Genomic DNA, 24,129 nt, shown 5'->3' on the forward strand with positions numbered 1-24,129 from the left:
GCATTCTAGTTGAATGATCTACTTACTTCATTGTAGAGAAAGCGAGTAGCTTGTTGTCTTTGTATCTTCTATTTTCAGTCAAACTCACCTCAGATATGTGGAACCAAACCAAGTAAACTTACAGAATAGATCATGATTACCTTTATCTTCTCATTTATCAACATTCCAAAGAGATGAAAGGAGCCAAGGTATTCAGAAGCACAACATATAGTTTCACTTTTCCTTAGGTCGGTTTTTCACCACCATTGAAACCATAGCAAGTTCCCCGAGTATCAAGCTGATCTTACCTCTTAACAAATGATCCCCTACTAGTTTACATTCCCAAAAAGCAACTGAAAATGAATCACACTTCCATTGTCATTACTCCAGCTGTAGCGCCGAAAGAGAAACCCAAGATTTGGTAGCTATAATCTAAACAAGGTGTGAATCTTTGTAGGCTAATAAAATTATTATTTCCCAAAAACATCAATTCCAGCAGAGTAGCTAGTCCTTCTTATTAAAGCAATTTCTTTAACAGAAAAGATAAGATGCTTTCATGGACTACTATCACTTAGAGATTTAGTTCGTCGTTAGCTTGGAAAAGATACAAGGAGGAAGCTCAGACTAATTGTCCCAAGTGATTCTTTCTTGATTGGGTGCCACTATTCTCTTGATTTCAAAGGTAGTCCATCCTCCCAAGAAAAATATCTAAAAGTTTTTATTTTTTATGAGATTCCAACCAGTAAAATGGAGGTTTATCACAAAGTAGTGAAACAGCAAAATTGACGATCGAACAACCAACCTTTTTTTCTTCTTTACAGCTCCAAGGAATTTCGATAATGCTTTTTACATTAATCCCTCAAAAACTTCACCATTACTTTCCCCCTCCACTTTTCTATCACCCTTCTCCCTAAACAACCAATCAGCAAATACACAAAAACATTGAATTCATTGACACAGTAAATTACGTAATTACCCTTTACGACGGCAGTGTTTCATAATCCAAGTACTCCTTGGAACGGATTACATCGAAAATAGGTGTAACCGGAGTTCTAATTGAAGGATGCACATGGACAGTACATGCATCTGCCGATCTACTACACCAGTCCCGCCATTGTTCCCGACAAGAGACTGAGGAGCCAATCTGTGATGGAGTTGGGCGTGCGGCGAAGGACGACCCGTGCTCGTTCCGTTTTCCTATTGCTGCGTATGAGAAAACAATGTGCCGGCCTGCCGGGCGAAAAGAAGATACAGTTGAGGAAGCGCGAAGTGGAACGACGCCGCAAGGACGAGTTTAGGGCTAAATTAAGCGGGAACGGGAACGACGGCGTAAGGACAAGTTTAGGGCAAAAATTATCATGGGAGTATTTTTAATTCTTTAATCGGAAAAGGCCCAAAATAACTTTTAAAATATTAAAAATAGTATAAAATTACTCTTCATTCACCTATTAGCTCCAAAATGCTCTTTTCATCCACCTATTTACTCGAAAATGCCATTTTCATTCAACTATTCGCTCCAAAAAAATCTTATTATCCACCTTTGAGTTCAAAATTGACCACCTTTTTAATTGTTTTAAAATTAAACTCTTTAAATATTTTTTTAAAATACTTGGCGTTCAACTATTGATTATAATTTTAATTTATTAATATAATTTATAAATCAACTCACTACCCACTCATTACTAACTAAACCTCACTCAATTAATCATCCAATTTTAATATCAGATCATCATAAACACTACTAAAACACAATTAAATTATAGATTCCTGAAAATGACATCCAAAATTATTCGAGTCCGAATTTAAGCTCCAATTAAATTTAGGTTGAGCCGCTTATTTAGGATGAGACTTTCAATAGGATTCTCTTTCAAGATTGAATTAGAAATTTATGATTAAAGATAAAGAAGTAATACATCTGTCACGACCGGAATCTAGACCCCAGACGAGACCGGCGTCGTTGACCTCTCAGAGGTCGCAGACAAGCCTGCTTACGTTATTCTTACTTTACATAGATTAATTTTAGCGGAAAATTTGAAATTTTTGATTCTTTAATCATACTTGCTGAACATTCTTAACATTTCGTAATCGTTCATCATCAACCATCTAACATTTAAGAGATAAGCAACTGAAAGAAATAATTCATTAAGTATTACTTGTATATCGGCCAAAATAGCACCAATACAAAGTTTGAACCAAAACAGGAAAGAAACGCTAGTGGAACATGCTCCGCTAGCTCAACTCTAAAACTACGCTAGAATGTAAAACGGTAGCATCCTCGAAAGCATGAGGACCTACCAAACTCCGGATGAATACTGATGTCCGGATAGCTGCAACAACGAACCTGTAGCTCTAGCGTCCACCTGTGCTTGCACCTAAAAGTAGATGTTCGTATGGAATTAGTACACACTTGTACTAAGTATGAGTATATGCAAGTACACACCAGGGACATGCATGAGGAAGAATAGCTCTTTCCTAACAACATGATTTTTGGAAGTCAAGTCAGTGGACTTGCCAAATTGAGATTGGGAAAGTTATGCCATGAGAGTGACATGCATCATTATAATTATCGTATAGCACACAAAACATAACATATTCATATAACACATAACATATAACACATACTTTCTTTCATATTATTCATTCGTATACCATGAGACCTTATTATCATAGACTTAACTTTAAGACTTTCCAAAATGAGGGCTCAACATATGGGACCTCAACTAGGGAGCCTTCTTTAGCAAACACAGAGTCTGCTTCACTCATTCATTCGTATTTCATTTCAATTCATTCATAGGCCAGTGCGAACACCAGGTATACCTAGGATGTAGTTTAAGACTCTCATCGGGTTTGCTGTGCAATGATCAGGAATGACCTAATGTCATTACCTGAATCTAGCTCACCTCTTGATTATCCTATCCTAACACCTTCGGTATCATTCATTTCTTTATATGATTCGTTTGAGGCTGGCCTCATTCATTCATTGGGAACTTTAACTTTAACCGACATAGATCATGTGAGCATCATGAAATCCAGTGTCTTCCCCACACCGAAAAGAGGTGGAATCACCGGCCAAAGCGATTCAATAACATGCTAGCGTATATGGGAATTTAACCCCGCCAGATCCCTATAGTGGCAATATAGGTTCAAAGACTAGGAGATGTATGGAGACCCATACCCGGCAAGCCGGACAGTCTCATCTCATGAGAATTACGTGAACCTCCGCCCTTCCCGAAAGAAGGCATCACCACTCATAGCTAGCCTATCGGTGCTCGGTATAAAGTTCCATTACATGCAACTCATACATCATAGAAGTTTGCTTCTAGTATGAAGACATCATAGCTCAATAGATGATTTCTCATCTCATCATTAGTATTAAGTGTTTTAAACTCAATATTTTTATTAGAGTATTCATAGAGACTGGTCTCTTCATTATCTTACACTCTCATTGGTGAGTATGTATCGGTAACATTTACTTAAGCTCATTTAAGATTGCTCTCATCATATGCATTAACCTCACATCATGATTGTCGCCACATTCTTCATTTCATTACGTATATCTTAGGTTCACTTATTCTTGAACGTATGTTAAACTTATATATCTATACATACAAGCCATGAGGCTTCATTTATAGTTCGTTAAGTGAATTCTTGTTTTTCTAAGATTATGTATTACAAGACTTATGTATCTTGTATATATGCCAAGATCTTTGATTTTTGATCTAAGTAGATGACATTATTCTTGAATATTTCACTCACGTATGACTTATGTATCAATACGGAGGTTTGGACACGAGAACCCAAATTTTGAATTATTTGGATATCATTTATATTTTTCATTGATTTTAGTTCTAATATTCATAAATTTAGAACTCTAAGTTAAGTCTCAACATTTTCGTGAAATAATAAATTTTCTATTTTAATTAGAATTCTAAATTAAATTTCAATCATTTACATGAAAGAATAATTTTCTAATTTAATTAGAATTCCAATTTAAATCTCAATATTTACATAAAAGAATTAATATTCTATTTTTAATTAAGATTCTAAATTAAATCTCAATGTTTACATAAGAGAATTAATTTTCCAACTTTAATTAGAATTTTAATTTACTATTATTATTATTTTTAATTAAATTCGCTTGAATAGGGAGGTTGTGGGTTCGAACCCCCACAGCCCCCCTCATTTTCCTCTTAATTTCGCTGGGAATGGAGGCTGTGAGGTGGTGGGTTCGAACCCCCACAGCCTCACCTTTATTCCCTTAATATTTTTACCCCCCCTTCAGCCCTGAGGTCGTGGGTTCGATCCCCACGCCTTGCATCCCCCCTTTTTATTTATTTATTTTTTTTTGCGAACGGGGGTCGTGGGTTCGATCCCCGCCCCCAACATTCCCTTTTTAAATCCTCTTTTTTTTTTTGTTAAGGCAGCTGCAGGGAGGTCCTGGGTTCGATCCCTGCAGGCCTCAAAACGTTTTTTTTTTTAATTCTTTGACATCCCAAAAATTTCCAGATTCTTTTTAAACCTATTTCTATGTTTTTGGAAATTTATTCCACTATTTTTCTGCACTTTTTCATCAAGTTTCACATTAGTTCTTAGGGAGATTTCATGGTTCATTCACTTCACTATGCTTCATCAAAATAAACATCACATTGCACACCCATTTCACACATAAAATACATGATAAATAAACAACTTATATACCCCAAAACAATGCCTAAAACACTGCCCTATACACACCCATACATCAACTTTTTCCGATCATATTCTGATGATCATTATCGCGATTTCCCGCACATAAACACATTCATATTTAATTTAAACACATCATTCATGCAAAAATCTAGCAGCACAACATACCCATCCTACAAATTCATTAGGGAGCTAAGGACAAGGACATACGAAGGGGAACAACCTTAGTTTCAAGAGTTTAAGAAACGTCCGAAAGAAAGTACTCTTGGAGAAAGAATTCCATGAGAGAAACTCATACCTTAATCGATGTTCAAACTTTAATGTTGCTGCCCGGAAAACTCCTCCAAACCACTCCCAATTCACTTCAAAGTATACCTCTCTCGACGAACCTCTCTTAGCCTTGACGTTTTGATTACTTTTTCTTTTGCTTAAAATTTTTTTTTGTGAGTTCTTCAAGCATGAAAATTATTGATATTTTGGCAGAAATAATGTGAGGAAGATGGAGAACGTGAGAGAGGGAGTTTAGAAGCGTGAGAGAGAGAGGACTAATTGGATTAGGAGACTAATTCAAGAATTAGTCAAATAACATTAAAATAAATAAATACTAATCTGTTTTATTTATTTATTTATTTATTCATTTAAAACGTGAAAGGACAATTATGCCCTTAAATACTTATTTACATAATTCTCTTTTTTTTTGAATCGTTACATTATCCCCCCCTTAGGAACATTCGTCCCCGAATGACACCACCATTTCACCTCATAATGCCAATGAGATCATAACTTAATTGCTATGTACAATCAGCCAATAGCAACAAATACGAAGAGATAAGGAACTATAGTTTTACGAGTAGGAAGCCTAACCTCAAGAGTTGAAAAGATGTGGATATCGGGATCTCATGTCGGCCTCAGTCTCCCACGTAGCACCCTCAACAAGATGGTTTCTCCACAATACCTTCACTGTGGCAATCTCCTTGTTCCTCAGCCGCTTGACCTGTCTGTCTAAGATCTCAACAGGTATTTCCTCATAGGACAAGTCTTCACCAACCCCCAAACCTTCTACAGGTAGGATTGATGCTGGATCACCTAGGCACTTCTTCAACATAGAGACATGAAAGACTGGATGCACAGAAGCTAGCTCCGCAGGCAATGCTAACTCATAGGCCACCTCACCCACGCGCTGTAGGATCTCATATGGCCCCACATACCTCGGACTAAGCTTCCCTTTTCTACCAAATCGCATCACCCCTTTCATAGGCGATATCTTCAAGTAAACCTGGTCACCAACGTTAAATTCTAAGGGTCGCTTTCTGTTGTCTGCATATGACTTCTGTCGGCTATAAGCGGTAGCCAACCTGTCTCTAATCATTCTAACTTTCTCCAGGGCCTCATGAATGATCTCTGGACCCAAAATAGATGACTCTCCAACCTCGAACCACCCAACTGGAGATCTACACCTCCTACCATACAATGCCTCAAATGGTGCCATCCCAATGCTGGAGTGGTAGCCATTATTATACGAGAACTCTATCAAAGGTAGATGGTCATCCCAATTACCTCTAAAGTCAATCACACACGCTCTCAACATGTCCTCCAATGTCTGAATAGTGCGCTCTGCCTGCCTATCTGTCTGAGGATGAAAGGCAGTGCTAAGTTTCACCTGCGTGCCTAAGATTTTCTGGAAAGATCTCCAAAAATGCGAAGTAAACTGAGCTCCTCTATCTGAAATAATAGACAAAGGAATCCCATGCCATCTCACAATCTCATCAATGTAGAGTCTCGCGTAATCCTCGACCCTGTAAGTGGACTTCACAGGGATAAAGTGGGCAGACTTAGTCAGTCTGTCCACAATAACCCATATAGAGTCATGCTGCCTCCTAGTCCTCGGAAGACCAACTACGAAGTCCATATTAATGGCCTCCCATTTCCAAGTCGGAACCTCAATAATCTGAGTCAGACCACCAGGCTTAAGATGCTCTGCCTTAACCTGCTGACAATTAGGACACTTAGCCACATAGTCTGCAATATCCTTCTTCATGCCATCCCACCAATAACTCTGCTTAAGATCATGATACATTTTTGTGGAACCTGGATGTATGGAATATCTGGAACCATGGGCCTCTGTAACAATCTTGGTCCGTAAATCATCTACATCTGGTACGCACAACCGGTTCTGGTATCTAAGTATGCCATCATCTCCCAAAGCAAAAGACTCATTCATTTTTAACAACACTGAGTCCTTCATCTCCATCAACACAGGATCGAGATGCTGACCCTTCTTGACTTCCACTATCAGGGATGATTCAAAACTAGGGTGAACTGAAACACCTCCACTAGTAGAGTCAACCAACCGTACACCCAGCCTGGCCAGTCTGTGTACCTCTTTCACTAGCTCCTTCTTCTCATCCTCAACGTGGGCTGTACTCCCCATGCCCATCCTGCTCAAAGCATCAGCCACAACATTAGCCTTACCTGGATGATAGTGCACATTCATGTCATAATCCTTCAGCAGCTCCAACCATCTGCGTTGCCGTAGATTCAGCTCTCTCTGCGTGAACACGTACTGGAGACTTTTATGATCCGTGAACACATCCACGTGTACTCCATATAGATAATGCCTCCATAACTTCAACGCAAACACCACAGCTGCCAACTCCAAGTCATGAGTGGGATAATTCTTTTCATGAACCTTGAGCTGTCTGGAAGCATAAGCTATCACCTTACCAGCCTGCATAAGAACACATCCCAAACCGACCCTAGATGCATCGCAATAGACAGTGTAATTCTCGCCACTCTTAGGCAGAGTAAGTACCGGGGCTGAAGTGAGTCTGTCCTTGAGCTCCTGGAAACTCTTCTCACAAGTATCCGTCCATTCAAACTTGGATTTCTTCTTTGTCAAGGTTGTAAGTGGGGCAGCAATGGAAGAAAATCCTTCCACGAACCTGCGGTAGTAACCAGCCAATCCCAGAAAGCTACGGATATCGGTGGGTGTAAGAGGCTTTGGCCATTTCTTAACTGCTTCAGTCTTTCTAGGGTCCACTTCTACACCTTGATCGGACACAACATGGCCCAGGAAGGTCACTGATCTCAGCCAGAATTCACACTTGCTGAATTTGGCATACAACTGATGCTGTCTAAGTACCTGCAAGGTTAGTCTCAAATGCTGTTCATGCTCTTCCTTGGTCTTAGAGTAGATGAGAATGTCATCAATGAATACTATGACGAAAGAGTCAAGGTATTCACGGAAAACTCTGTTCATGAGGTCCATAAATGCAGCAGGTGCATTCGTGAGACCGAATGACATAACCAAGAACTCATAATGACCATAACGGGTACGAAAAGCTGTTTTTGGGACATCCCTATCCCTAACTCTAAGTTGATGATACCCTGAACGAAGATCAATCTTAGAGAAGAAACTAGACCCTTGGAGCTGATCGAACAAATCATCAATTCTGGGAAGTGGGTACTTATTCTTTATAGTGACTTTGTTGAGCTGCCGATAATCGATACACATTCTAAGGGTCCCATCCTTTTTCTTTACAAACAACACTGGAGCGCCCCAAGGGGATATGCTCGGCTGAATGAAACCCTTATCCGTGAGATCTTTTAACTGCAGCTTCAACTCCTTGAGTTCTGCTGGAGCCATTCTATAAGGAGGAATTGAGATTGGTTTAGTATCAGGTTCTAAGTCGATACCAAAGTCAATCTCTCGAAGGGGAGGGACTCCAGGCAAATCTTCAGGAAACACATCTAGGAATTCACTTACTACAGGCACCGAGTCTATGGAAGGAACGTCATGATCTAAATCATTAACACTCACTAGATGACATAGTAACCCTTTGGCCATCATTTTATTGGCCTTGAGATTTGAAACCAAGGGGTTAGGACGAATCGGATTGTACCCCTCCCAGACTAACTCTTCTCCATTTGGGAAGCGAAACCTCACCACCCTACTACGACAGTCCAAACAAGCATAATAGCTGTGAAGCCAGTCCATGCCAAGAATAATATCAAAATCGCGCATGGGTAACTCAATCAAGTTTGCACACATAGCCTTCCCACTCACAACTATTGGGCAATTCTTGTATACCCTATCGGTTCTCACATTTTCTCCTAAAGGCGTACTAACCACTATAGGATCATGCAGAACTTCAGGTAGTATTTCAAAGGTAAGGGCAAGCAGAGGAGTCACAAAGGAAAGCGTAGACCCTGGATCAAGTAAAGCATAAACAGAAGTTGAGAATACTTGCAGCATACCTGTGACCACATCAGCGGACTTCTCTTGCTCCTCCCTACCTTTCAAGGCATAAAATCTGTTCCTCTTCGGAGGTTCGGCTGCTGCTGCATTATGTGGGGTAGGCCTAGGCTGATCATTACCCCCAGCCTGACCTCTGTTCTGGGGACAGTCTATGACCATGTGTCCACTCTTACCACAACCGAAACAGGCATTAGTGCCCTGTCTACATTCTCCAAGGTGCATTCGGCCACACTTAGTACAAGTCTTCCTTGGACGCTGAATCTCACCTCCATTGCCCCTCTTGGGTTCGGGTCTGCCTCCTCTAGGCGTTGTATTTCTCTGAGGGTCAGAATTTCCAGCACTCTGTTGCCCCTTCTTGAATTTGGGCTGCTCGCGGACGCCAAAATTGTTTCTGTGGCCTCCATGGCTGGGACCTGCCTGATCTTGAGGCCTAGGCCTCCTAACATCACGTACACCTCTCCTCTTTCGGCTGTCCTCTACCTGTTGGACATGCATCATTAATCTAGAAAGGTCCATATTATCATGGAGCATCGCAGCCCGACAATCTTCCTCTAGGTCTCCATTGATTCCTGTGAGGAATCTGCTCATCTCCTCCCTGCTGGTAGAAACCAAGGGAGTAGCATACCTGGATGATTTCAACAAAGTTAAGTACTCTCATCATTCTTGTTATCAAATACTAAGGGAAGCACATACCTTGATAACTTCACAAACTTCAGGGAATACTCCCTGACAGTCATGGATCCTTGCTTGAGGTTGATGAACTCCTCAACCTTGACCTCTTTCATCTCTCTAGGGAAGAACCTTTCCAAAAATGCTGTCTTGAACAGCTCCCAAGTGACTGGCACACCTCCTAGGACACGGCTATCTCGCCACATTTTGCACCAAGTCTGTGCAACATCTTTGAGCTGGTAGGAAGCCAACTCAGCCTTCTCAATATCAGTGGCCCCCATGGCCACCAGTATCTTATGCAACTCGTCTATAAATTCCTGAGGATCTTCTGAAGTCTTAGCCCCTATGAAAATTGGAGGATTCATCCTCGTGAAGTCTCGCAGTCTGTCAGCTATGTTGCGAACCGGTGGGTTTTCCCTCAGAACATCCTGCCGGTTGACTTGGGCAGTCATAGCTTGGGCCTGCATCGTGATGGCCTGTGCCATCTGGGCTAGAGATGCCCTCACCTCCGCATCAGTCAACCCAGCTGGGTTCACTGGCATGGCCACTCCTTCAGCTGGAGCCTGGGGTGGATTCTGATTACCCCTAGCTGCTGCTGCTCCCGTCCTCAGACCCTTAGTTCCCCAGGTATTCATTCTCTGAAAAAAACCAAGGTTGATGTTAGACACGTTCGTAACACCAAGAATTAAAACATTAGGAAAAGCACAATAAGATAAGAAGAAGGGAAGTCTTTCCTACGCATCATGCAGTCTCTAATCCAGGATAGTGGTGCACTTCACTACCATGACTTAGAAACTACTCAATGTGGTTGATGTGAACTCATTATTTCAGGAATTTAACCTAGCGCTCTGATACCAACTTTGTCACGACCGGAATCTAGACCCCAGACGAGACCGGCGTCGTTGACCTCTCAGAGGTCGCAGACAAGCCTGCTTACGTTATTCTTACTTTACATAGATTAATTTTAGCGGAAAATTTGAAATTTTTGATTCTTTAATCATACTTGCTGAACATTCTTAACATTTCGTAATCGTTCATCATCAACCATCTAACATTTAAGAGATAAGCAACTGAAAGAAATAATTCATTAAGTATTACTTGTATATCGGCCAAAATAGCACCAATACAAAGTTTGAACCAAAACAGGAAAGAAACGCTAGTGGAACATGCTCCGCTAGCTCAACTCTAAAACTACGCTAGAATGTAAAACGGTAGCATCCTCGAAAGCATGAGGACCTACCAAACTCCGGATGAATACTGATGTCCGGATAGCTGCAACAACGAACCTGTAGCTCTAGCGTCCACCTGTGCTTGCACCTAAAAGTAGATGTTCGTATGGAATTAGTACACACTTGTACTAAGTATGAGTATATGCAAGTACACACCAGGGACATGCATGAGGAAGAATAGCTCTTTCCTAACAACATGATTTTTGGAAGTCAAGTCAGTGGACTTGCCAAATTGAGATTGGGAAAGTTATGCCATGAGAGTGACATGCATCATTATAATTATCGTATAGCACACAAAACATAACATATTCATATAACACATAACATATAACACATACTTTCTTTCATATTATTCATTCGTATACCATGAGACCTTATTATCATAGACTTAACTTTAAGACTTTCCAAAATGAGGGCTCAACATATGGGACCTCAACTAGGGAGCCTTCTTTAGCAAACACAGAGTCTGCTTCACTCATTCATTCGTATTTCATTTCAATTCATTCATAGGCCAGTGCGAACACCAGGTATACCTAGGATGTAGTTTAAGACTCTCATCGGGTTTGCTGTGCAATGATCAGGAATGACCTAATGTCATTACCTGAATCTAGCTCACCTCTTGATTATCCTATCCTAACACCTTCGGTATCATTCATTTCTTTATATGATTCGTTTGAGGCTGGCCTCATTCATTCATTGGGAACTTTAACTTTAACCGACATAGATCATGTGAGCATCATGAAATCCAGTGTCTTCCCCACACCGAAAAGAGGTGGAATCACCGGCCAAAGCGATTCAATAACATGCTAGCGTATATGGGAATTTAACCCCGCCAGATCCCTATAGTGGCAATATAGGTTCAAAGACTAGGAGATGTATGGAGACCCATACCCGGCAAGCCGGACAGTCTCATCTCATGAGAATTACGTGAACCTCCGCCCTTCCCGAAAGAAGGCATCACCACTCATAGCTAGCCTATCGGTGCTCGGTATAAAGTTCCATTACATGCAACTCATACATCATAGAAGTTTGCTTCTAGTATGAAGACATCATAGCTCAATAGATGATTTCTCATCTCATCATTAGTATTAAGTGTTTTAAACTCAATATTTTTATTAGAGTATTCATAGAGACTGGTCTCTTCATTATCTTACACTCTCATTGGTGAGTATGTATCGGTAACATTTACTTAAGCTCATTTAAGATTGCTCTCATCATATGCATTAACCTCACATCATGATTGTCGCCACATTCTTCATTTCATTACGTATATCTTAGGTTCACTTATTCTTGAACGTATGTTAAACTTATATATCTATACATACAAGCCATGAGGCTTCATTTATAGTTCGTTAAGTGAATTCTTGTTTTTCTAAGATTATGTATTACAAGACTTATGTATCTTGTATATATGCCAAGATCTTTGATTTTTGATCTAAGTAGATGACATTATTCTTGAATATTTCACTCACGTATGACTTATGTATCAATACGGAGGTTTGGACACGAGAACCCAAATTTTGAATTATTTGGATATCATTTATATTTTTCATTGATTTTAGTTCTAATATTCATAAATTTAGAACTCTAAGTTAAGTCTCAACATTTTCGTGAAATAATAAATTTTCTATTTTAATTAGAATTCTAAATTAAATTTCAATCATTTACATGAAAGAATAATTTTCTAATTTAATTAGAATTCCAATTTAAATCTCAATATTTACATAAAAGAATTAATATTCTATTTTTAATTAAGATTCTAAATTAAATCTCAATGTTTACATAAGAGAATTAATTTTCCAACTTTAATTAGAATTTTAATTTACTATTATTATTATTTTTAATTAAATTCGCTTGAATAGGGAGGTTGTGGGTTCGAACCCCCACAGCCCCCCTCATTTTCCTCTTAATTTCGCTGGGAATGGAGGCTGTGAGGTGGTGGGTTCGAACCCCCACAGCCTCACCTTTATTCCCTTAATATTTTTACCCCCCCTTCAGCCCTGAGGTCGTGGGTTCGATCCCCACGCCTTGCATCCCCCCTTTTTATTTATTTATTTTTTTTTGCGAACGGGGGTCGTGGGTTCGATCCCCGCCCCCAACATTCCCTTTTTAAATCCTCTTTTTTTTTTGTTAAGGCAGCTGCAGGGAGGTCCTGGGTTCGATCCCTGCAGGCCTCAAAACGTTTTTTTTTTTAATTCTTTGACATCCCAAAAATTTCCAGATTCTTTTTAAACCTATTTCTATGTTTTTGGAAATTTATTCCACTATTTTTCTGCACTTTTTCATCAAGTTTCACATTAGTTCTTAGGGAGATTTCATGGTTCATTCACTTCACTATGCTTCATCAAAATAAACATCACATTGCACACCCATTTCACACATAAAATACATGATAAATAAACAACTTATATACCCCAAAACAATGCCTAAAACACTGCCCTATACACACCCATACATCAACTTTTTCCGATCATATTCTGATGATCATTATCGCGATTTCCCGCACATAAACACATTCATATTTAATTTAAACACATCATTCATGCAAAAATCTAGCAGCACAACATACCCATCCTACAAATTCATTAGGGAGCTAAGGACAAGGACATACGAAGGGGAACAACCTTAGTTTCAAGAGTTTAAGAAACGTCCGAAAGAAAGTACTCTTGGAGAAAGAATTCCATGAGAGAAACTCATACCTTAATCGATGTTCAAACTTTAATGTTGCTGCCCGGAAAACTCCTCCAAACCACTCCCAATTCACTTCAAAGTATACCTCTCTCGACGAACCTCTCTTAGCCTTGACGTTTTGATTACTTTTTCTTTTGCTTAAAATTTTTTTTTGTGAGTTCTTCAAGCATGAAAATTATTGATATTTTGGCAGAAATAATGTGAGGAAGATGGAGAACGTGAGAGAGGGAGTTTAGAAGCGTGAGAGAGAGAGGACTAATTGGATTAGGAGACTAATTCAAGAATTAGTCAAATAACATTAAAATAAATAAATACTAATCTGTTTTATTTATTTATTTATTTATTCATTTAAAACGTGAAAGGACAATTATGCCCTTAAATACTTATTTACATAATTCTCTTTTTTTTTGAATCGTTACATTATCCCCCCCTTAGGAACATTCGTCCCCGAATGACACCACCATTTCACCTCATAATGCCAATGAGATCATAACTTAATTGCTATGTACAATCAGCCAATAGCAACAAATACGAAGAGATAAGGAACTATAGTTTTACGAGTAGGAAGCCTAACCTCAAGAGTTGAAAAGATGTGGATATCGGGATCTCATGTCGGCCTCAGTCTCCCACGTAGCACCCTCAACAAGATGGTTTCTCCACAATACCTTCACTGTGGCAATCTCCTTGTTCCTCAGCCGCTTGACCTGTCTGTCTAAGATCTCAACAGGTATTTCCTCATAGGACAAGTCTTCACCAACCCCCAAACCTTCTACAGGTAGGATTGATGCTGGATCACCTAGGCACTTCTTCAACATAGAGACATGAAAGACTGGATGCACAGAAGCTAGCTCCGCAGGCAATGCTAACTCATAGGCCACCTCACCCACGCGCTGTAGGATCTCATATGGCCCCACATACCTCGGACTAAGCTTCCCTTTTCTACCAAATCGCATCACCCCTTTCATAGGCGATATCTTCAAGTAAACCTGGTCACCAACGTTAAATTCTAAGGGTCGCTTTCTGTTGTCTGCATATGACTTCTGTCGGCTATAAGCGGTAGCCAACCTGTCTCTAATCATTCTAACTTTCTCCAGGGCCTCATGAATGATCTCTGGACCCAAAATAGATGACTCTCCAACCTCGAACCACCCAACTGGAGATCTACACCTCCTACCATACAATGCCTCAAATGGTGCCATCCCAATGCTGGAGTGGTAGCCATTATTATACGAGAACTCTATCAAAGGTAGATGGTCATCCCAATTACCTCTAAAGTCAATCACACACGCTCTCAACATGTCCTCCAATGTCTGAATAGTGCGCTCTGCCTGCCTATCTGTCTGAGGATGAAAGGCAGTGCTAAGTTTCACCTGCGTGCCTAAGATTTTCTGGAAAGATCTCCAAAAATGCGAAGTAAACTGAGCTCCTCTATCTGAAATAATAGACAAAGGAATCCCATGCCATCTCACAATCTCATCAATGTAGAGTCTCGCGTAATCCTCGACCCTGTAAGTGGACTTCACAGGGATAAAGTGGGCAGACTTAGTCAGTCTGTCCACAATAACCCATATAGAGTCATGCTGCCTCCTAGTCCTCGGAAGACCAACTACGAAGTCCATATTAATGGCCTCCCATTTCCAAGTCGGAACCTCAATAATCTGAGTCAGACCACCAGGCTTAAGATGCTCTGCCTTAACCTGCTGACAATTAGGACACTTAGCCACATAGTCTGCAATATCCTTCTTCATGCCATCCCACCAATAACTCTGCTTAAGATCATGATACATTTTTGTGGAACCTGGATGTATGGAATATCTGGAACCATGGGCCTCTGTAACAATCTTGGTCCGTAAATCATCTACATCTGGTACGCACAACCGGTTCTGGTATCTAAGTATGCCATCATCTCCCAAAGCAAAAGACTCATTCATTTTTAACAACACTGAGTCCTTCATCTCCATCAACACAGGATCGAGATGCTGACCCTTCTTGACTTCCACTATCAGGGATGATTCAAAACTAGGGTGAACTGAAACACCTCCACTAGTAGAGTCAACCAACCGTACACCCAGCCTGGCCAGTCTGTGTACCTCTTTCACTAGCTCCTTCTTCTCATCCTCAACGTGGGCTGTACTCCCCATGCCCATCCTGCTCAAAGCATCAGCCACAACATTAGCCTTACCTGGATGATAGTGCACATTCATGTCATAATCCTTCAGCAGCTCCAACCATCTGCGTTGCCGTAGATTCAGCTCTCTCTGCGTGAACACGTACTGGAGACTTTTATGATCCGTGAACACATCCACGTGTACTCCATATAGATAATGCCTCCATAACTTCAACGCAAACACCACAGCTGCCAACTCCAAGTCATGAGTGGGATAATTCTTTTCATGAACCTTGAGCTGTCTGGAAGCATAAGCTATCACCTTACCAGCCTGCATAAGAACACATCCCAAACCGACCCTAGATGCATCGCAATAGACAGTGTAATTCTCGCCACTCTTAGGCAGAGTAAGTACCGGGGCTGAAGTGAGTCTGTCCTTGAGCTCCTGGAAACTCTTCTCACAAGTATCCGTCCATTCAAACTTGGATTTCTTCTTTGTCAAGGTTGTAAGTGGGGCAGCAATGGAAGAAAATCCTTCCACGAACCTGCGGTAGTAACCAGCCAATCCCAGAAAGCTACGGATATCGGTGGGTGTAAGAGGCTTTGGCCATTTCTTAACTGCTTCAGTCTTTCTAGGGTCCACTTCTACACCTTGATCGGACACAACATGGCCCAGGAAGGTCACTGATCTCAGCCAGAATTCACACTTGCTGAATTTGGCATACAACTGATGCTGTCTAAGTACCTGCAAGGTTAGTCTCAAATGCTGTTCATGCTCTTCCTTGGTCTTAGAGTAGATGAGAATGTCATCAATGAATACTATGACGAAAGAGTCAAGGTATTCACGGAAAACTCTGTTCATGAGGTCCATAAATGCAGCAGGTGCATTCGTGAGACCGAATGACATAACCAAGAACTCATAATGACCATAACGGGTACGAAAAGCTGTTTTTGGGACATCCCTATCCCTAACTCTAAGTTGATGATACCCTGAACGAAGATCAATCTTAGAGAAGAAACTAGACCCTTGGAGCTGATCGAACAAATCATCAATTCTGGGAAGTGGGTACTTATTCTTTATAGTGACTTTGTTGAGCTGCCGATAATCGATACACATTCTAAGGGTCCCATCCTTTTTCTTTACAAACAACACTGGAGCGCCCCAAGGGGATATGCTCGGCTGAATGAAACCCTTATCCGTGAGATCTTTTAACTGCAGCTTCAACTCCTTGAGTTCTGCTGGAGCCATTCTATAAGGAGGAATTGAGATTGGTTTAGTATCAGGTTCTAAGTCGATACCAAAGTCAATCTCTCGAAGGGGAGGGACTCCAGGCAAATCTTCAGGAAACACATCTAGGAATTCACTTACTACAGGCACCGAGTCTATGGAAGGAACGTCATGATCTAAATCATTAACACTCACTAGATGACATAGTAACCCTTTGGCCATCATTTTATTGGCCTTGAGATTTGAAACCAAGGGGTTAGGACGAATCGGATTGTACCCCTCCCAGACTAACTCTTCTCCATTTGGGAAGCGAAACCTCACCACCCTACTACGACAGTCCAAACAAGCATAATAGCTGTGAAGCCAGTCCATGCCAAGAATAATATCAAAATCGCGCATGGGTAACTCAATCAAGTTTGCACACATAGCCTTCCCACTCACAACTATTGGGCAATTCTTGTATACCCTATCGGTTCTCACATTTTCTCCTAAAGGCGTACTAACCACTATAGGATCATGCAGAACTTCAGGTAGTATTTCAAAGGTAAGGGCAAGCAGAGGAGTCACAAAGGAAAGCGTAGACCCTGGATCAAGTAAAGCATAAACAGAAGTTGAGAATACTTGCAGCATACCTGTGACCACATCAGCGGACTTCTCTTGCTCCTCCCTACCTTTCAAGGCATAAAATCTGTTCCTCTTCGGAGGTTCGGCTGCTGCTGCATTATGTGGGGTAGGCCTAGGCTGATCATTACCCCCAGCCTGACCTCTGTTCTGGGGACAGTCTATGACCATGTGTCCACTCTTACCACAACCGAAACAGGCATTAGTGCCCTGTCTACATTCTCCAAGGTGCATTCGGCCACACTTAGTACAAGTCTTCCTTGGACGCTGCATCTCACCTCCATTGCCCCTCTTGGGTTCGGGTCTGCCTCCTCTAGGCGTTGTATTTCTCTGAGGGTCAGAATTTCCAGCACTCTGTTGCCCCTTCTTGAATTTGGGCTGCTCGCGGACGCCAAAATTGTTTCTGTGGCCTCCATGGCTGGGACCTGCCTGATCTTGAGGCCTAGGCCTCCTAACATCACGTACACCTCTCCTCTTTCGGCTGTCCTCTACCTGTTGGACATGCATCATTAATCTAGAAAGGTCCATATTATCATGGAGCATCGCAGCCCGACAATCTTCCTCTAGGTCTCCATTGATTCCTGTGAGGAATCTGCTCATCTCCTCCCTGCTGGTAGAAACCAAGGGAGTAGCATACCTGGATGATTTCAACAAAGTTAAGTACTCTCATCATTCTTGTTATCAAATACTAAGGGAAGCACATACCTTGATAACTTCACAAACTTCAGGGAATACTCCCTGACAGTCATGGATCCTTGCTTGAGGTTGATGAACTCCTCAACCTTGACCTCTTTCATCTCTCTAGGGAAGAACCTTTCCAAAAATGTTGTCTTGAACAGCTCCCAAGTGACTGGCACACCTCCTAGGACACGGCTATCTCGCCACATTTTGCACCAAGTCTGTGCAACATCTTTGAGCTGGTAGGAAGCCAACTCAGCCTTCTCAATATCAGTGGCCCCCATGGCCACCAGTATCTTATGCAACTCGTCTATAAATTCCTGAGGATCTTCTGAAGTCTTAGCCCCTATGAAAATTGGAGGATTCATCCTCGTGAAGTCTCGCAGTCTGTCAGTTATGTTGCGAACCGGTGGGTTTTCCCTCAGAACATCCTGCCGGTTGACTTGGGCAGTCATAGCTTGGGCCTGCATCGTGATGGCCTGTGCCATCTGGGCTAGAGATGCCCTCACCTCCGCATCAGTCAACCCAGCTGGGTTCACTGGCATGGCCACTCCTTCAGCTGGAGCCTGGGGTGGATTCTGATTACCCCTAGCTGCTGCTGCTCCCGTCCTCAGACCCTTAGTTCCCCAGGTATTCATTCTCTGAAAAAAACCAAGGTTGATGTTAGACACGTTCGTAACACCAAGAATTAAAACATTAGGAAAAGCACAATAAGATAAGAAGAAGGGAAGTCTTTCCTACGCATCATGCAGTCTCTAATCCAGGATAGTGGTGCACTTCACTACCATGACTTAGAAACTACTCAATGTGGTTGATGTGAACTCATTATTTCAGGAATTTAACCTAGCGCTCTGATACCAACTTTGTCACGACCGGAATCTAGACCCCAGACGAGACCGGCGTCGTTGACCTCTCAGAGGTCGCAGACAAGCCTGCTTACGTTATTCTTACTTTACATAGATTAATTTTAGCGGAAAATTTGAAATTTTTGATTCTTTAATCATACTTGCTGAACATTCTTAACATTTCGTAATCGTTCATCATCAACCATCTAACATTTAAGAGATAAGCAACTGAAAGAAATAATTCATTAAGTATTACTTGTATATCGGCCAAAATAGCACCAATACAAAGTTTGAACCAAAACAGGAAAGAAACGCTAGTGGAACATGCTCCGCTAGCTCAACTCTAAAACTACGCTAGAATGTAAAACGGTAGCATCCTCGAAAGCATGAGGACCTACCAAACTCCGGATGAATACTGATGTCCGGATAGCTGCAACAACGAACCTGTAGCTCTAGCGTCCACCTGTGCTTGCACCTAAAAGTAGATGTTCGTATGGAATTAGTACACACTTGTACTAAGTATGAGTATATGCAAGTACACACCAGGGACATGCATGAGGAAGAATAGCTCTTTCCTAACAACATGATTTTTGGAAGTCAAGTCAGTGGACTTGCCAAATTGAGATTGGGAAAGTTATGCCATGAGAGTGACATGCATCATTATAATTATCGTATAGCACACAAAACATAACATATTCATATAACACATAACATATAACACATACTTTCTTTCATATTATTCATTCGTATACCATGAGACCTTATTATCATAGACTTAACTTTAAGACTTTCCAAAATGAGGGCTCAACATATGGGACCTCAACTAGGGAGCCTTCTTTAGCAAACACAGAGTCTGCTTCACTCATTCATTCGTATTTCATTTCAATTCATTCATAGGCCAGTGCGAACACCAGGTATACCTAGGATGTAGTTTAAGACTCTCATCGGGTTTGCTGTGCAATGATCAGGAATGACCTAATGTCATTACCTGAATCTAGCTCACCTCTTGATTATCCTATCCTAACACCTTCGGTATCATTCATTTCTTTATATGATTCGTTTGAGGCTGGCCTCATTCATTCATTGGGAACTTTAACTTTAACCGACATAGATCATGTGAGCATCATGAAATCCAGTGTCTTCCCCACACCGAAAAGAGGTGGAATCACCGGCCAAAGCGATTCAATAACATGCTAGCGTATATGGGAATTTAACCCCGCCAGATCCCTATAGTGGCAATATAGGTTCAAAGACTAGGAGATGTATGGAGACCCATACCCGGCAAGCCGGACAGTCTCATCTCATGAGAATTACGTGAACCTCCGCCCTTCCCGAAAGAAGGCATCACCACTCATAGCTAGCCTATCGGTGCTCGGTATAAAGTTCCATTACATGCAACTCATACATCATAGAAGTTTGCTTCTAGTATGAAGACATCATAGCTCAATAGATGATTTCTCATCTCATCATTAGTATTAAGTGTTTTAAACTCAATATTTTTATTAGAGTATTCATAGAGACTGGTCTCTTCATTATCTTACACTCTCATTGGTGAGTATGTATCGGTAACATTTACTTAAGCTCATTTAAGATTGCTCTCATCATATGCATTAACCTCACATCATGATTGTCGCCACATTCTTCATTTCATTACGTATATCTTAGGTTCACTTATTCTTGAACGTATGTTAAACTTATATATCTATACATACAAGCCATGAGGCTTCATTTATAGTTCGTTAAGTGAATTCTTGTTTTTCTAAGATTATGTATTACAAGACTTATGTATCTTGTATATATGCCAAGATCTTTGATTTTTGATCTAAGTAGATGACATTATTCTTGAATATTTCACTCACGTATGACTTATGTATCAATACGGAGGTTTGGACACGAGAACCCAAATTTTGAATTATTTGGATATCATTTATATTTTTCATTGATTTTAGTTCTAATATTCATAAATTTAGAACTCTAAGTTAAGTCTCAACATTTTCGTGAAATAATAAATTTTCTATTTTAATTAGAATTCTAAATTAAATTTCAATCATTTACATGAAAGAATAATTTTCTAATTTAATTAGAATTCCAATTTAAATCTCAATATTTACATAAAAGAATTAATATTCTATTTTTAATTAAGATTCTAAATTAAATCTCAATGTTTACATAAGAGAATTAATTTTCCAACTTTAATTAGAATTTTAATTTACTATTATTATTATTTTTAATTAAATTCGCTTGAATAGGGAGGTTGTGGGTTCGAACCCCCACAGCCCCCCTCATTTTCCTCTTAATTTCGCTGGGAATGGAGGCTGTGAGGTGGTGGGTTCGAACCCCCACAGCCTCACCTTTATTCCCTTAATATTTTTACCCCCCCTTCAGCCCTGAGGTCGTGGGTTCGATCCCCACGCCTTGCATCCCCCCTTTTTATTTATTTATTTTTTTTTGCGAACGGGGGTCGTGGGTTCGATCCCCGCCCCCAACATTCCCTTTTTAAATCCTCTTTTTTTTTTTGTTAAGGCAGCTGCAGGGAGGTCCTGGGTTCGATCCCTGCAGGCCTCAAAACGTTTTTTTTTTTAATTCTTTGACATCCCAAAAATTTCCAGATTCTTTTTAAACCTATTTCTATGTTTTTGGAAATTTATTCCACTATTTTTCTGCACTTTTTCATCAAGTTTCACATTAGTTCTTAGGGAGATTTCATGGTTCATTCACTTCACTATGCTTCATCAAAATAAACATCACATTGCACACCCATTTCACACATAAAATACATGATAAATAAACAACTTATATACCCCAAAACAATGCCTAAAACACTGCCCTATACACACCCATACATCAACTTTTTCCGATCATATTCTGATGATCATTATCGCGATTTCCCGCACATAAACACATTCATATTTAATTTAAACACATCATTCATGCAAAAATCTAGCAGCACAACATACCCATCCTACAAATTCATTAGGGAGCTAAGGACAAGGACATACGAAGGGGAACAACCTTAGTTTCAAGAGTTTAAGAAACGTCCGAAAGAAAGTACTCTTGGAGAAAGAATTCCATGAGAGAAACTCATACCTTAATCGATGTTCAAACTTTAATGTTGCTGCCCGGAAAACTCCTCCAAACCACTCCCAATTCACTTCAAAGTATACCTCTCTCGACGAACCTCTCTTAGCCTTGACGTTTTGATTACTTTTTCTTTTGCTTAAAATTTTTTTTTGTGAGTTCTTCAAGCATGAAAATTATTGATATTTTGGCAGAAATAATGTGAGGAAGATGGAGAACGTGAGAGAGGGAGTTTAGAAGCGTGAGAGAGAGAGGACTAATTGGATTAGGAGACTAATTCAAGAATTAGTCAAATAACATTAAAATAAATAAATACTAATCTGTTTTATTTATTTATTTATTTATTCATTTAAAACGTGAAAGGACAATTATGCCCTTAAATACTTATTTACATAATTCTCTTTTTTTTTGAATCGTTACAACATCCCGAATTAATTTACTCACTTTTTTAAAATATAATTTTAGAAATATTTATGATTTTGTTTTAAAACCTTTAATATATTATTTTGAAAAAAAAAAGTTACCTATGAAGTATCATCACATAATTGAGACGTAAGAATAATTAAGATGAACATAGTCAGACTTTTAAGTTTATCTATGATTTTTATTTAGCCACTTGAATGTATGATAATTTTCTTCTATAATTTTTAAAAACACTCAATTGACAGTAGCTTGCATTAATAATGTGACGGGTTTATTAAGAGAAATTTAATTAGTAATGGGTGGGTAATGGATTGATTTATAAATTATACTAATAAGTTAAATTATAACAAATATTTGAGCACCACGTATTTTTAAAAATATTTAAATAGTTTAAATATAAAAACGTTAAATAAGTAGTCAATTTTGAACCAAAAGGTGGATGACAAGAGTATTTTGGACCCAATAGGTGGATGGAAAGGATATTTTGGAGCTAATAGATGGATGGAGGGTAATTTTATATTATTTTCAATACTTTAAACGTATTTTAGACCCTTTTTCGTTTTTTAATTAATATTTATTAAAATAGAGCACTCTTGATCTCTTTAACAAAGCCATTAAAAATAGGGGATATTGTGAGAATAGCAAACATTTAAATAATATTAAATGTTATAGTTATTGTTTATGGAAATTTTAATTTGCAACTATAGTCATATTTAATCTTGCTATTAACTTGATTTGTATAATTCAATTTTTGATTGTACAAATCAAGAATTTTTTATATAACAAAATACGTACTTTATGTAACAATCGATTTGGTTGATTGCTTCATTATTTTTTTTCCTCAATTAATCTTTATGTATTTTTTAATAATTATATTTTATCTTTTACCCTACATTTTCATAGTTGCTCTATATTGTAACCTATTTTTTTATAAGTTTATCATTCAAACTATGAATATGTGACATTACGTAACGACATAAAACAATTTAATATATTCAAATATTATATTTATTAAAATAATATAATACGATACAAATATAACACAATACATAATGATATATTATGACACTACACTCTAAATCAGTTTAAAATATTTTATAATTATTTTATTATAAAAATAATAATTTAACATTTTGTAAATTGTGTTGTTTTGATTAAATAAATTGTATACTTAATTGTTTTCCATGTAACAATTTTGCAGTATTAATTTTATATCTAAAACCTAGCGTATGTGAATTAATTTTCTTATTTATGACTTTTTAAAAAATAAAATCTATACTAAATTTACCACAAATTATAATTGGATAAAAATACAAGTATAACTTTTACAAAAATAAAAAATATAAATAGAATAATCAAAAATAGTTATAGAGGTGCATCAAAAAATGAAAATACAATACAGAATGATTACAATAATACATATTAATTTGAAAAATCAGAATAATTTTTTTTTATGTATGATAATGATTTTACGTTAAATGAATATAAAAGAAAAGAATATAAATAAGAAAATAAAAATAAAATAAACTAATAATAAAAATAGAAAATAATATGAAGAGAATATTCTCTTCTTTTTTTTAACCACGACAATAATGTTATAATTTTTCCTTGAGGAGACGGTCACCATATGGATAGTG

General features: G+C 39.0%; 3 protein-coding genes across 3 annotated transcripts; all 3 read right to left on the reverse strand.

The window, feature by feature from the left end:
- Window positions 1-958: 958 nt before the first annotated feature.
- Window positions 959-9,511, reverse strand: LOC138342202 (uncharacterized). The gene is made up of 4 exons (XM_069294427.1): window positions 8,362-9,511; window positions 7,608-7,746; window positions 6,754-7,187; window positions 959-1,209 (listed from the first exon to the last, which is right to left on the reverse strand). Exons 1-4 carry the CDS (start codon window positions 9,509-9,511, stop codon window positions 959-961), a joined length of 1,974 nt encoding a protein of 657 aa, XP_069150528.1.
- On the reverse strand, window positions 1,997-10,912 carry LOC138341896 (uncharacterized). The gene is made up of 3 exons (XM_069294061.1): window positions 10,833-10,912; window positions 8,923-10,230; window positions 1,997-2,351 (listed from the first exon to the last, which is right to left on the reverse strand). The coding sequence occupies exon 2, from the start codon at window positions 10,225-10,227 to the stop codon at window positions 9,568-9,570; it is 660 nt and encodes a 219-aa protein (XP_069150162.1). The 5' UTR covers window positions 10,228-10,230; window positions 10,833-10,912; the 3' UTR covers window positions 1,997-2,351; window positions 8,923-9,567.
- LOC138341897 (uncharacterized) lies at window positions 10,555-18,238 on the reverse strand. Its single transcript, XM_069294062.1, has 2 exons — window positions 17,480-18,238; window positions 10,555-10,909 (listed from the first exon to the last, which is right to left on the reverse strand). Exons 1-2 carry the CDS (start codon window positions 18,066-18,068, stop codon window positions 10,887-10,889), a joined length of 612 nt encoding a protein of 203 aa, XP_069150163.1. The 5' UTR covers window positions 18,069-18,238; the 3' UTR covers window positions 10,555-10,886.
- Between the last annotated feature and the right edge of the window lie 5,891 nt (window positions 18,239-24,129).

The sequence above is a fragment of the Solanum lycopersicum genome, chromosome 2 (assembly GCF_036512215.1).
Source record: "Solanum lycopersicum chromosome 2, SLM_r2.1".
NCBI lineage: Eukaryota > Viridiplantae > Streptophyta > Magnoliopsida > Solanales > Solanaceae > Solanum > Solanum lycopersicum.